This window comes from Dermacentor albipictus, chromosome 1, assembly GCF_038994185.2.
Source record: "Dermacentor albipictus isolate Rhodes 1998 colony chromosome 1, USDA_Dalb.pri_finalv2, whole genome shotgun sequence".
In the NCBI taxonomy this organism is placed as follows: Eukaryota; Metazoa; Arthropoda; class Arachnida; order Ixodida; family Ixodidae; genus Dermacentor; species Dermacentor albipictus.
In genome coordinates, this window is record NC_091821.1 from 332,290,973 (window position 1) to 332,303,973 (window position 13,001).

The 13,001-nt window shown below is 40.5% G+C and overlaps 1 protein-coding gene across 1 annotated transcript in view; it reads left to right on the top strand.

Annotated features, from left to right (window-relative positions):
• The window catches only part of LOC135909968 (integrin alpha-9-like), a 103,216-nt gene that overhangs the window by 61,451 nt on the left and 28,764 nt on the right, over positions 1-13,001 (top strand). The window contains exons 6-16 of the mRNA XM_065441974.1: positions 824-912; positions 1,409-1,454; positions 3,468-3,575; positions 3,700-3,791; positions 5,066-5,137; positions 7,975-8,121; positions 9,921-10,026; positions 11,118-11,209; positions 11,342-11,432; positions 12,565-12,610; positions 12,741-12,898. Coding sequence (XP_065298046.1) covers positions 824-912; positions 1,409-1,454; positions 3,468-3,575; positions 3,700-3,791; positions 5,066-5,137; positions 7,975-8,121; positions 9,921-10,026; positions 11,118-11,209; positions 11,342-11,432; positions 12,565-12,610; positions 12,741-12,898 — 1,047 coding nt within the window. The remainder of the gene's footprint in view (positions 1-823; positions 913-1,408; positions 1,455-3,467; positions 3,576-3,699; positions 3,792-5,065; positions 5,138-7,974; positions 8,122-9,920; positions 10,027-11,117; positions 11,210-11,341; positions 11,433-12,564; positions 12,611-12,740; positions 12,899-13,001) is intronic.

Genomic DNA, 13,001 nt, shown 5'->3' on the forward strand with positions numbered 1-13,001 from the left:
TAAAGGAATTGTATCTTTAACACCAATCAATCTTCTAGACCTATTAGTTCATCTTGTATTCTAGTATTACTGCTCCATAAGAAAAGATGTCGTGCAATTGAAATCACATTGATTATTGCTGTGGCCTTCTATTATTTCGAGCTGGATGAGACTTTTGGAATTGAGCGAATTACCTGGGGAGTTGAAATAAAGGAACAGGCAGAGGAAATTTCCCAACACATTGCTGCTTTTTTTTTTTTCAGCAGCATTACCACATTCTAAAGCAACCCCCATATCTAATGCAAACCCAGTTTTTATGTGTTGTAACTAGAAAACAAAGGGTGCTAAAATCTAATGCACACTCATTCTTATCAGAAAAATGTAACATGCCATTGATTCTGGCACTCAGAAAAAGGTGAAACCTGCAGAGTTTAACTTTACAGAATGATCAGCATGCGTCTTGACAAGTCAAGTCTAAAGTATCCAGAGGGCCAATTCTGGATTTAAATAACTAAAGTCATGGTTCATGGAAATCTGTGAGCACCAAACATGGCATTGTCAGGGTCGCATGAACCAAACTTAATTTATTGGAATTTTTTAACTTGCACTGATTTCATGTTGCTTTAAGCACTACCAGTAATTTAAAAGTTGAAAATGCAAGTTTTAGGTACTTCTTACTTTTACGAACTGGGTGCAGTGGGTCATCTGTTTTCAAGCTTTAAATGTTGTGTAGTGTTCGTTTGTGAAGGCTTCTCTGTTGCCATTTGATTAGCAATGCAAACCATGATATCCAACCCACGTTTATACGTTTTTCATTTCTTGTTAACCTTGTCTGAATTTGCAGTTCTACAAGTGAGGCCGCCAAACTCTGAGCAGCCAGACAGCTACTACTATGCCGTAGCAGAGTTTGGTTTCTCAGCAGACATCTCTGCTGTAAGTGTCATTCAAGGTGTGATATAACATCTGATGTCAGAATAATGATAAAAGAATGATTGGATATTTTCCAGTGCTAGACTGCTTTTAATGAAATTTGCCCAACAATTAAAACTGCAAATGACCTGCCATAGTGTCGGCAGTTTTTAAGCTGAATGGAGTGACCTTGCTTTTTTACAAGCAGCTATATTATCTAGTTGTCTTGTTAAACATGTGATGATGTAGATGATACAATAACCCATGCTCTCCAAGTTGCTGCATGTTGTTTCAGTAATTGTTCTTCATATTTCTCTGACTGCACAAATCGTCCGGCAACTCTAAAATTTCCCTGCACACTGTAACTTGCATTCCAACTTATATAATTTAATGAAACTATCAGCTACCTGCTACAGCTCATAAATATTTTCACACTGCAATTTGAGCAGGGCATCTGTGACATTCTGTTTCGGGACTGACTGAGCAAGTGTGACTGATTGTCTGCTCCTTCTTACTGCAGAATAACGAATTTCTTGCGGGAACTCCAGGAATTGTTGACTGGACAGGTAATGTTCTTACTGGCTCCCCTCTGTATGCCTCACTACAGCACATTTTATTAAAATATGTTCAAAATCATGTTGGATGTCCTACATATGTGATTCAGTGTAAGGTTCCCTTTTGTCCTGGGGCCCTATAACGTCAAACAATTCCAAAATGTTTTTATTCCAACCTCCTGATGTCAAATTTGCGAAACCGCCGACACAAGCATCGGGCAGTCACCCGCAGGGTTGTATGAACACACCAATGAAACGCTCTTCTCATTCATAGGAGGTCCCTTTTGTTTGCTTCAAAAACAAACAACATTGCCTACGCTGAGCAGCTGGTCTTAGCTAATTGGCTGACAAGAGGCGAGGAGTATGCTCAAGTGGAGAGGGATTTGATGGGGCCGAGCCACTTCAGAGAAAATTGATAACAAGACGAAGAGGGTGGTGCCAGCGTCTGTGATTGGTCTGCTTTCCCTTATTTAACTCGCGGTGGCTGGTCGAAAATCACGGCGGCATGCAACGGATGGTTAAGAATGCTGCTAAAATGGTTCCTCAGCAAAGAAGAGTTGGCAAAACGAGGTTGTAAACGTGCTGAAGGTGCTCGAAAACCTTATGTGGCCACATAAAAAGTTTTATTATATGCAAATAAACCCATGCTTTCCGGTAAGTGCGAGTAGCCAGTGCCTGAGCGATCAGCGGCAGCCATCTTTTATTCCTTTCGGAACGGGGCAGCCTGCGGCTGTTCAGAAGAAAACTCAGTTTTGTTTGGCATATTAACGCATCTTTAATGCGTACACATCACTTTGACGCGGTGAGCTTTTGTAGTTTTGTGGCTTCGCGTGACAGGCAGGTGAAGTGGGTGCAGCCTGAAAGCATATGACCAATAGCCGAGGGCTAATGGCGAAAACGCGTCGAATCAGAAATAACTATTTTGCTTTTGTTCGGTCAAATCATGCATAATCAGTGTGCACATGTCATATCAGATGGGGAACTATCACGGTTTTCGTGACATCTCGTGACAGCTAGGCAAAGTTGGGGTGGTCGAAGAAGTTTTTAACCAATCGCGTAGGGCTGATTGCAGAATTTGAATAGAAAAGTTTGGAATAGTTTACGTTATAGCGCCCCTGATCACAGAAATCCATCTGTGCCATATTTTCACTTTTCAGAATGTGTCTTTTGATTCTTCTGCCTGTTTTATGCCTTTATGATGATGCAAATCTTCATAAATAAATGTAGTGGAACTAGTTTTGAGTATAATTCGATTAGTTTGAAGCGAAACTGCAAGGGATTGCTTAGTTAATATTTTCACTTTTCAGAATGTGTCTTCTTTCTTCAGCCTGTTTTATGCCCTTATGACGATGCAAACCTTAATAAATTAGCTCTAACTAGTTTTGAGCATAACTTGATTATATTGAAGCAGAACTGTGAGGGATTGCTTAGGTTACATTTGAATATTGAGTGCCAAGGATGTAAATCACTTGTGCTTATTGAAACCAGTGCTTATTTTAGTTGGCTCATTATTGCGTATAGTTTTTAAAGACATGATAAAGTTTCCTTTGGGAAGTTGCATATTTTTCTGTGTGTGTGTAACATTGGGAGAAGGTGTAGTACTATATGGTAGATGCACCAAAGTAGGCATAAATAGACATTAGGTTCTTTAAGCTTAAAATTTTTTGCTTTCAGTACACATACTTTTGCTGCTGGGAACCAGCATAAGTTATGTAGAAGGGTAGACACTTGACTTTCAAAAAGGTTAGATGTCTATCCTTCTAGAATAGTAATCTGGCCAAGTCGGTATGGCCGTGTTGTAGGAACCAACATACTGACAACACAGACCAAGAGAAGGAAGACGTGACACCTATTATGCGATTAGTTTGGATCTGGCATGAAAGTAAAGAGAAAAAAAAAGAGGGTCATTAGACCAGACAATAGGAGCACAGTATGTGTATAGCCATGCCACGGCACCTGTGCGATGCACTTTGTTAATAATCTAAAAAAAAAAGTGACTTTGATGTTCTCTTTTGCAATCTACAGGCTCACTGATTAAATACACTATACCTAGCAATGCATCTCAGAGCTTGAGTCTCAAACTTCGGGGCATCTTGGATGCCAGCAATATTCCGAGAATTCAACAATATATTGGTGAGTACTGAAAATGTTTTCATAAAATGGGCTAGTTTGGCACAATAAGTGACGTTTACCATGTCACAGTGCTCCAGTAACAGTTGCTGCTCTGAGTTGCTCAATGATGCTCATGTTGTTTCAGGTTATAGTGTAACATCTGGCCGCTTCTTTGAAAGCATGGGTCCTTCAATGGTTGCCGGAGCTCCAAGAGAAACTGAGGACCGTAAAGGAGCTGTGAGTGCAGCTGAAACACTGAATATACAAGACGAAATGTTGAACGGCAAAAAGAAATGACGGAATTTGTCACATCCCCTGAGAATGTGATAAAATGTGATGTGCCACAAGAGTTCCTAAGGGACACTGATTAAATGCTGCTGCTGACAGTAAAGTTGTGGATTTAATTGCCAGCTCTGGTTGCCCTGTTCCAGTGAGAGTGGAAATCAATATTACTCGCATACAACATGTTATGGCTGCACATTTAAGAACGCCAAGTGGTTGAAATTAGTCGGGAAAGCCTCACTATAGCTTCTTTCATAGCCTGAGAGTTGCACTTTGGTATGTTACACCCCAAACTTAAATTAATATATTTATTGTAAAGTGCCTGCGCACTGTCATCTGTGCCTGCTTTCTTGTGAGTGTCTTCTCAGAGAGGCACATATCCACTTTAGGCTCAGCCTGTTTTATGTAGCATGCTAGGTGTTGTATAGACAAGCTACAGAGCGCAAGGTCATCACGGTAGGAGCCATTAATTAGCTTTTGTGCTATTCATTTCAGTTTACGCAAAAGAGGTAGCCTTACCCGCTTACAGTAGACCATTTTCATAATTCACAAATGCACTTCTCTGCCTTGCACATGTGCCGAACTAATGGTGGAATTGGCATTGTTCAATTGAAGAAGTGCTAGCTACACATGCTGGGGCTTGTCTTTTGTGCACGGCTTCACCACAAGAGCCACGCTTAGATTTTCCAGGTCCATAATATAATTTTATTATCCATAATACAAGCAAACTGTGCTTGTACATTCTGTTTGCAAAGATTTTTATACAGCCATTAGTGTGGCAAACAGACTAACAGGAAAGTTATACTCGAATGATGATTATGGAGAAAGCTGTTAAGAATTTTCTGCCAGAAATTATGGTTCAATGTGCTAATGAATAGCTGAATAGCTTGCTCTTTATTTATGTGCACTCTTTCCCACTATGCCTCACAGCAACCTCTTTGGTTGGAAACATGCAACTTGTCAGGAGGTAATCTTCAAGTTGTGACCTTGCATTGCATGCAAGATCAAAGCTCGGGGATTACCTAATTGCATGCATTGGTGCATGCATCCATAATAATTCACTGCACGGCAAGAAAGTTTCTGCCATTCTATGTGCCGTCTGTTGTGGCACCGCAACATTGAAGTGGTCAGGCTTTGGTGGAATACATGCACATTGTTTGCAACTTATTATATAATTAGTTACGTATAAGTTATGCATTGCATTTTAGGCACCTTTCTTTCTTTTTCAGGTGTATTTCTTCGCCCAGGAAAACCCAACTTCAGGTAGCCTTAGGGTGCAGATGAAAAAAGAAGGCGAACAGGTCAGTTTCGGATGTCACAATGTGGTGACAATATTGTCATGTGCTTATTACTACAAGGCTGAACAGACAAAAAAAATTTTTATGAAAGAAAGTTAAGCAGTTTGTATACTGGATTAAACCTATAAGATAAATATGAGCTTTTCCTTTATTTCTTCCATCACTTTAATTTTCATTTATGAAAGCACGTCAGTATATAAATGTAAGGTCTATGTTGACTCGCTGAGCGTTGGAAAATCCATTCGCTTTAAAGGGACCCTGAAACGATTTTGATGATTTTTTCCCAAACATACTGAATTGTTAGGGTAGGTCTTTCTAGTGATTAAGTGACACATTGAAGCGTTCCATGTAATGTAATGCATGTAATTTATTATAATGTTTAAAAAATGTGCGTTGCTACCGATTACAGCAGTGCTGTTCCCCCGAGTTTTCAGCCACCCATGACCTGCTACGTAGAGGGGGTAGGGTACATGACATCAGTCAGGCGAGCTATCCGATTGGCTACTCATATTACATCATCGGCAATTTTTCTAACTTCATGGCAAACAAATGTCGTTCATAATAGGCATATTGGTTGAATTGTCTGACGAAAAGAAAGTAACAGAAAGAGAATACACTACAACAGTTTATCACTACACTCAAGCACTTCTAGCACACACCAAGTGTCATCTGCCTGTGCTAAAACATGCTCTGTGTTGACATGAGCTGCACAGTCGGCTTTGGTCTCGGAAGTTTATTTTCGCAAGCACTGTGAATCGCCCTTATTGCGTTGTGGGCCGCAGATCTCACAATTAGCGACATGCCAAGCTGCAACATTGTGTTAATATATAAGGCAACAGGTGAGTAGAGTGGCAGCAGTGCATCTGGCTGTAGGTATCTGGTCAGCACCACGACCTACACATTTGCGGCCGTCACTTTCACATGGGAGAATTACTACCCTTACATACTGTGCTCATGCAGTGATTGGGTGCTGCCACAGAATGCTAGCAATGCATGCTTCTTCGATAGCTCTCACTGAAGGGTATCAATGAGCAGGTAGCTAGCAGAGAGGCTGGAGAGGCTCTGCTTCCTGGCTACAAGACACCGGAAGTTGACGACATGACATCACATCATGACATAAAACCATTGATGGCAGAGCTTAGCCCCGGTTGCTCAGCGGATGGGTTGAGGAGGAAAGGCATGGCTGGGGAGGAGGGTAACTTGCAATCACCCGTGGATCTCTTAATATGAGATGCTTCATTTAAATTGTGGTGTGAATGTTTTACTGTAGCTGTACCCTACGTGCCTACAAAATTTCGTCAAACTGTTTCAAACTGTCAAACCCTTTGATGCAAAACATTCATTATGTAGGTTGCTGTTGCTTCTAGACTGACATTGTAATAACGGCACTGTGGCAACTCTCTTTCTAATTCTCATACAAGAACTAGAGGAATCATTATACTCTTCCCATTCATACAAAGTACAAGCAAAATACTTTCTGGATGCGTTACATTCTAGTATACACGTCCTTGAAGCATGTTGAATTGAAATGAATTATGATGTTCTAAGGTTTTGGATAGTGAATTAATGATTTCTACCTTGTGCAATGCCCCTCACGGCAGAGAGCAAAACATTTGAAAAGAAAAGGATATCAACGTGACCAGTTCAACAGATTAATGTTGGCATTTGAGAGAGTCTGTACTCCTTTCTATTTTATTTTGTGGATTCTCGCAACACGCATGTAATGTTCAAGCAGCAACCACGTGCACACAATATTCAAGCGACAGGCGATACAACAGGCAGACCCTTTTACACTGTTGCGTCATACTGTGGAGCAACCAGGTGGACACAACATCATGAAAAAAAATCGTGACAGATTTACATTGTTGTCCAAATAAATACAATCATGTGCCCATAAAAAATAGCAAGTGTACTATAAGGCCAATGTTTTAACAATGGTGCATTGGATCTAGCTTTAATACGGTATGCTGTCATCGCCAGTGAAAATACGTTCAATGCAACCAGGGTGAAAGGGCATGGCACCATCTGGTGAGCAACATTCAAAACATTTTCATGGCTCTTGGCAGCGTCTCGTTTCTAAAAGCATCAAAACAAAACTGATCTCAATAATAACAACAAGACAGTGCCAATACTTTGACCTCAGCTTGAGAGGAGATAAAGTGCTATTTTTTCTGCCATGGCAGAGAGCAAGTTGCAAGAGCAAATTCAGATTGAAGTGGACAGACCAGGGTGGAATGGTTGCTGGCATGTTGTTGTGCAATCATGCTGACAGAAGTCACCATGTGGACTTCCAGGAGACAAACAAAATTTCCTGGCTGGCCAAAAACCAGCGCCAAGCGACAGCAATGGATTACCCTCCGTGATGGCAAAACCTGTGACTCATTGCTGTCACTTATCGCCATCTCTTTGAATAATCAAACAAATATTTTTGTGCAATTAACAAAAGTAATTATGAAAGGATACTTTATCAGTCTAAGCTGATTCAGTGTTTCTCTTTAGTGCCATTTTAACTCTATGCACAATAGGTCTGCATTGCATGTGAGAACCAGAAACCGTTCAGTGTAATTTGGTCATCAGCTGATCCATGAAGGCATGTTAGGTTAGTACTTGTGTTTCCTTTTTTTTTGTAAATGGTGGTGCCTCATAAAAAAAAAGAAGAAGGAGAACGAGTGAGTTGTAAATAACTTAGCAGGCAATTGCAAGTTACCGTCAAGGCATAGTCCTGAGTTAGAGAACACTGGTTTGTGAATGTATTTAAACATACCTGTCAAGTTATGCACAACAGTACAATAGATTCAAGCTATGTACAAGAATGACAGCTACGTGTTTCTTTTCTTCAGATGGGCTCATACTTTGGTGCTGCGGTGCTGGCGCTTGACTTAAACAATGACAGCTACTCCGACTTGATTGTTGGTGCTCCTTTCTACTCTGTTAAAGAAACTACCGGGGATGAGGGAAAGGCATACATCTACATTAGCAATGGAGCAGTAAGTATGAAGTTCTTGCGCCTCCTTTCTTTCTTGCTTCAAAAGTGATCTGTCCACTAGCTGTTAGACATGAGGCCTCAGTCGCCCCAGAACGTGACAAGTAGTTAATGCCATAGCTTCACTGTGTGGCTTCTTGGGCCCTTAGTGATGTCGGTGTGGTTGCAGCCAATGATTATTCAAGCTGAAATTCAGCCAAGCTGTTACCAGTGCATCTTGGTAGACAGTGGAACTAAACACACGACAAGGAAGGAAAAAGAAACAATATATACTGGCACCAGTGTGTGTCATTTTTTTTTCTTGTTCTGCATCCTGTGTTGCACTGTTTTTTCCAAAAATGATCTTGTAGAATCATAGTATTTGCTTTGCATAGTTTGATTATTTAGAGCAGACATTTTTGCATGCTCTACTGCAAATCGTGACATTACTGATAGCAGTTGATTTGGTTGCAGTAGGTGCCAGCATCAAAAATATTTCACGTCCACTGACAGTTTTTTTTTTTAAGGAATTGGTTTTCTTTCACCTTGAGTGGAAAAATATTGGCAAAGATCTCCACTGCCTGTCCTTCCATAGTTGAGGATGAACAAGCTGGCATAAAATTTGCAAAGTTGATGCTGTAATCAGCACATCGAGAACTGAATTTATGTATGGTAAGCAAAGGAAAAGCCTTGGACCATTTTGTCTTGTTTGGATAGGGAACCAAAGGCACTTTTGTGCTATCAAGGGCGATTGGCCTGTACAAATGCTTTTGACTGCATGGTGTCATCTGCATGCCTGCGGAAATCAGTGTGTGCAATTGTGGCCTAATGTTTCGGGAACTGAAGAAGCGCAAGGTCTGAAGGCATTCAGCACAGTCTTGAAGAATAACATGTTTGCAGATGACGGAAATGAAGTAAATTCCAACACAGCTGAGCATGTGGCTGCGACATTTCAGCACCACCTTCAGGCTTATTGTCAACTTTTTTAACCACTGTAAGGCAAAGCTTTCCTGTGTCTGAAAGTTTCCTAATCTCATTGCACCACTGAATCTACTGTCATCCTCAAGTATGTTTTCCTTCCCTTTGTGTTATGTTTATCTTGATTTTGTGGAATTTATGATAACATATTAAAAAATTGCTTTTGTGGTGGTACTGGTTGGTAAAAGTCCATGTGTATATGCATCTATGTTGCGTGCATGTGTGCATGCATGCGTGCGGTTTTGTACGTGTCATCCGTAGTGCAGTATCTGACATGGCAGTGATATGAGAAGAGCATATTTGTTCATGGAGGGCCATGTCACTTCCCTGGTACAATCAAGCAGGGTCGCTTTAGCTGAAGTATTAGTTTGGACCGTTATCGCATAAATTTTCTCATGCTATACATGGGACCATTACTACTTGAAACAAATGTGTCAAGACACAAGCTACTCATTTTTTAATAATCCCATATCTCTACTGTGGTCATTGGATGGAGACATATAGAAAGCCACAGAAGGAATCTTTTATACTTTCACCCCTAACACTGCACATCGAGTTTCCGTTCTTGTGCCGCATCTCTTTTCATTAATTGGCAACTTTTTTTCCTTGCAAGGTCAAGGCAGTACTGACATTATGTTTTGCTGCCGTCTGTTAATTGTTTAGACCTGTGCAGTGGCTACGAGCTTTGGCATGCATTAGCGTTTGTACACAACACACAGCTTAAAAGAAAGTGACATGTTTTGAAATCGAATACGTACTATTTTGTTTTAGCCAGAATAAAAAATTCTGCATAACCTTAGATAAAAAACGAATTATTCTGATTGCATCACCCTAATGCAACTTCAGAGTCTGTCCCTACAATCTGGCCACCTCATGGGCTCATCTGTGCCTGGAGCTCGATTTGGTACTACTATTGTCAACATTGGTGACCTGAACTTGGATGGATACCCAGGTAATAGGTTCATCATCACTGTTTTGATAGCTTCAAGGTTACTCTTGTCATTAGCACAGATGAAATGCTGATTAATATTGAATGCTACAACCATGGCTCCATTGGCTTTTAGAAGCAGAATTTTGATTTAGGGCGTCAGATATTTTACAAACACTGCAAGAAACCAACAAATTTTAAAACTACAGAAGCATCAAGTTTTCAACTCCGTAACTCTAAACGAAAACCAAATAATGTAATTCTGAACAATTTATCCAATAGCACTTGAAGTAGGCAAATGTTACATATTTGTTAATAGCTTAGTGAAATTGTTACTTATGTGAGTGGTGTATAATATATAAGCCTTGTCTTCTTTGATTGACCTTATTGATGCAGTTTTAACTGTAAAATTATTTCTGTTTTCATATTGCAAAGTCAGAGCTGCAAGTGTGATGCTCTTTATTTTCCAAATTTCAGCGGTTTCTGCAAAAAAGATTTGAATGCGTAAATAGGGGATTTGCTCCCACTAGTCAGCAAATAAGTTTGGCTTCCTTTTTTAAATGCAGCAAACATAATGAAAATTGATTCAGTGTGCACCTGCCAATACAATATCTTTGTTTTAATTTATATTTATGACCTCTTATGGTAAAGTTTTCTCTACGTTTCTCACAGGACCAGGTGTGTAAAACCAGAAAGCATATAGTAATGCAATCATTCCTTTAGTATCATAGGGGCAAGAGTTTAGGAGTACTGTGACTGGGAAAAATTATCGACAAGGACTGTGTCATAGGGGTCCTGCCTTATTGCTGCAGTTTTTCTTGCATAAAGTGGTATTTGTGGAAGAAAACCCTGCCTAGTTAATACGGAGTGCTTGCTAGTGTGAATTAAAAAGGCTGGCGTCCTCTTCACAGCACCAACTTGGTCCAACTTTTTGGGGTGATACAGTAATAAATCTTTTGATATTGATCCACTTTGGCAATGGGCGTTAAACTAAGAGTGCCTCAAGCTGCAATTGCTTTGGATAAGGTGAAGTGAATGCTTGTTTCGTGCTATTCTTTCATTTATTTATATTAACAACTATCTCGAACTGTTAAACTGTTGCACAATAATTTCAGATGTAGCTATCGGTGCTCCTTATGAAAATGGCTACGGTGCTGTGTACATCTACAATGGCGGGAAACATGGTCTAAGAACCACTTTTAGCCAGGTAAGGCAATGCATATTTTTAAAATGATTATTTACATATTTCTTGCTTTAGCATCATCCTGATTGCATGTCAGAGTTTGTAGCCAGTACACAATACCTTATCAGCAGTTTGTTGTTTTCTCCCATATGGTAGCGCATTGAAGCCAGATTGCAGAGAACTCTGCCGCGGGGCTTTGGCATCAGCATTTCCAAGGCATTGGATATTGATAACAATGAGTACCCAGGTAAACATATATATATGTATTCGTATAGTACATTGCAAGCATGTAGTTTGTACTGGTGCATTTGTTCCAGCTCGCTCGACTGTCTTCCTATTCATGTACAGTTAAGCAGAACCTTGTTGATACTTTCCCTTCACACACAAAAAAAATGACCCAATAGAGTTACACTCATTTTTTACCAGTTCATACATTCCCAAACAACACTATTTTTCGGCACCAACGTTTAGTACGTCACTAAACTCTGATGGTATGATATGTTTTCAGGCGGCTAGATACCACGTAAACAAGAAAATGCGCGAGGCGCGCACGACCAAGAACAGTGTATAGCTGCCTGCTGTGGCAGCTTGACCGCAAAGTTTGCCCGCCCGTGTCACTTGAAAACGCCGGTGCGCACTCAGTTTCTCATTTCGGTACCAGCAAATCTTCTCCGGAGTCATTGCACGTGGCATTCACAGCTGTCACTGGCAGTCGTATTGCAATAAGCATTTTCGCCTCTCTGTTTCACGTCGCATATTGACGTCAGAAATGTAGAGCACAATTTCAATAGGCAATACCCTAAACTCACTGCTGTTCCCCACTGAAGCGGCGCAAAATGTGGGCACCACGTTTTGCTTCAGCATCATCCCCCCCCACCAGCTCGATTTCGTTTCGGCTTCCCGTTGGCCTCCTAAAACGCCACGCAATAGAAAAACAACGAAATGCGTCTCGGGCCGCTAGAGCACCACCAACTCTACGCGCGTTGGCATCTCGTGCCGCAATGACCTGCGCGACGCTTCGAATTACGTAGATGTCAACTATAGTTGAGTGTCAAATATTTTTAGTTCCTTCGGATCAGATATATTCCCAGTGAGTACATTTTTTTCTCATGGTTTTTTTCCAGAACGTATGGCCGAGGTTCTACTGTGTTGTATATTCTGGATTCCATGCCAGATATGCATAGTATATGATGAATGGTTGTAAGCAGGTTCTGTGATGAAACTGGCATTGCATTGCAGGAGCTTTTGTTGTTCATCATGCAATGAATGCTTTTCTATTATGGCTTTTAATAATAGTATTGTTCCACTATATCCCTTAGCTTAAGCTGGGCCTATTTAAGGCCTGTATTGCTTTAACTTATTGCTTTCTTTTATTACAGATATCATGATAGGAGCTTACGAGTCAGACTCGGCTTACCTCTTTAGGTATACATATATTATTTCTTTCTTTGTTCTGTTATGCTCAGGGGTATGATGACATATGTGTCATCTTGTAATGCCGACATCTTTGTGGGGCACTGAAGTGAATTCAATGTCATATGTCTTACTTTTTCAGGGCTTCTCCTATTGTACACGCAAAGGCCTGGATTGAAATTCCCATAGAGCGCATGTCCAGCAAAACCCCAAAATGCAACAGGAACAATGTTTACTATTACTGCCTTGAAGTGTTAGCGTGCATCACTTTCACTGGAAAATTCATCCCTGAGGAACTAGGTTAGTTTTGAATGCATGGACTCTCAAAGTAAGCACTTGAGCGTGTTGAAATCTTCAAAGCTGCTTGTTTTTTGTTAATTGCTGGTCCATAGCAGTGCCAAAT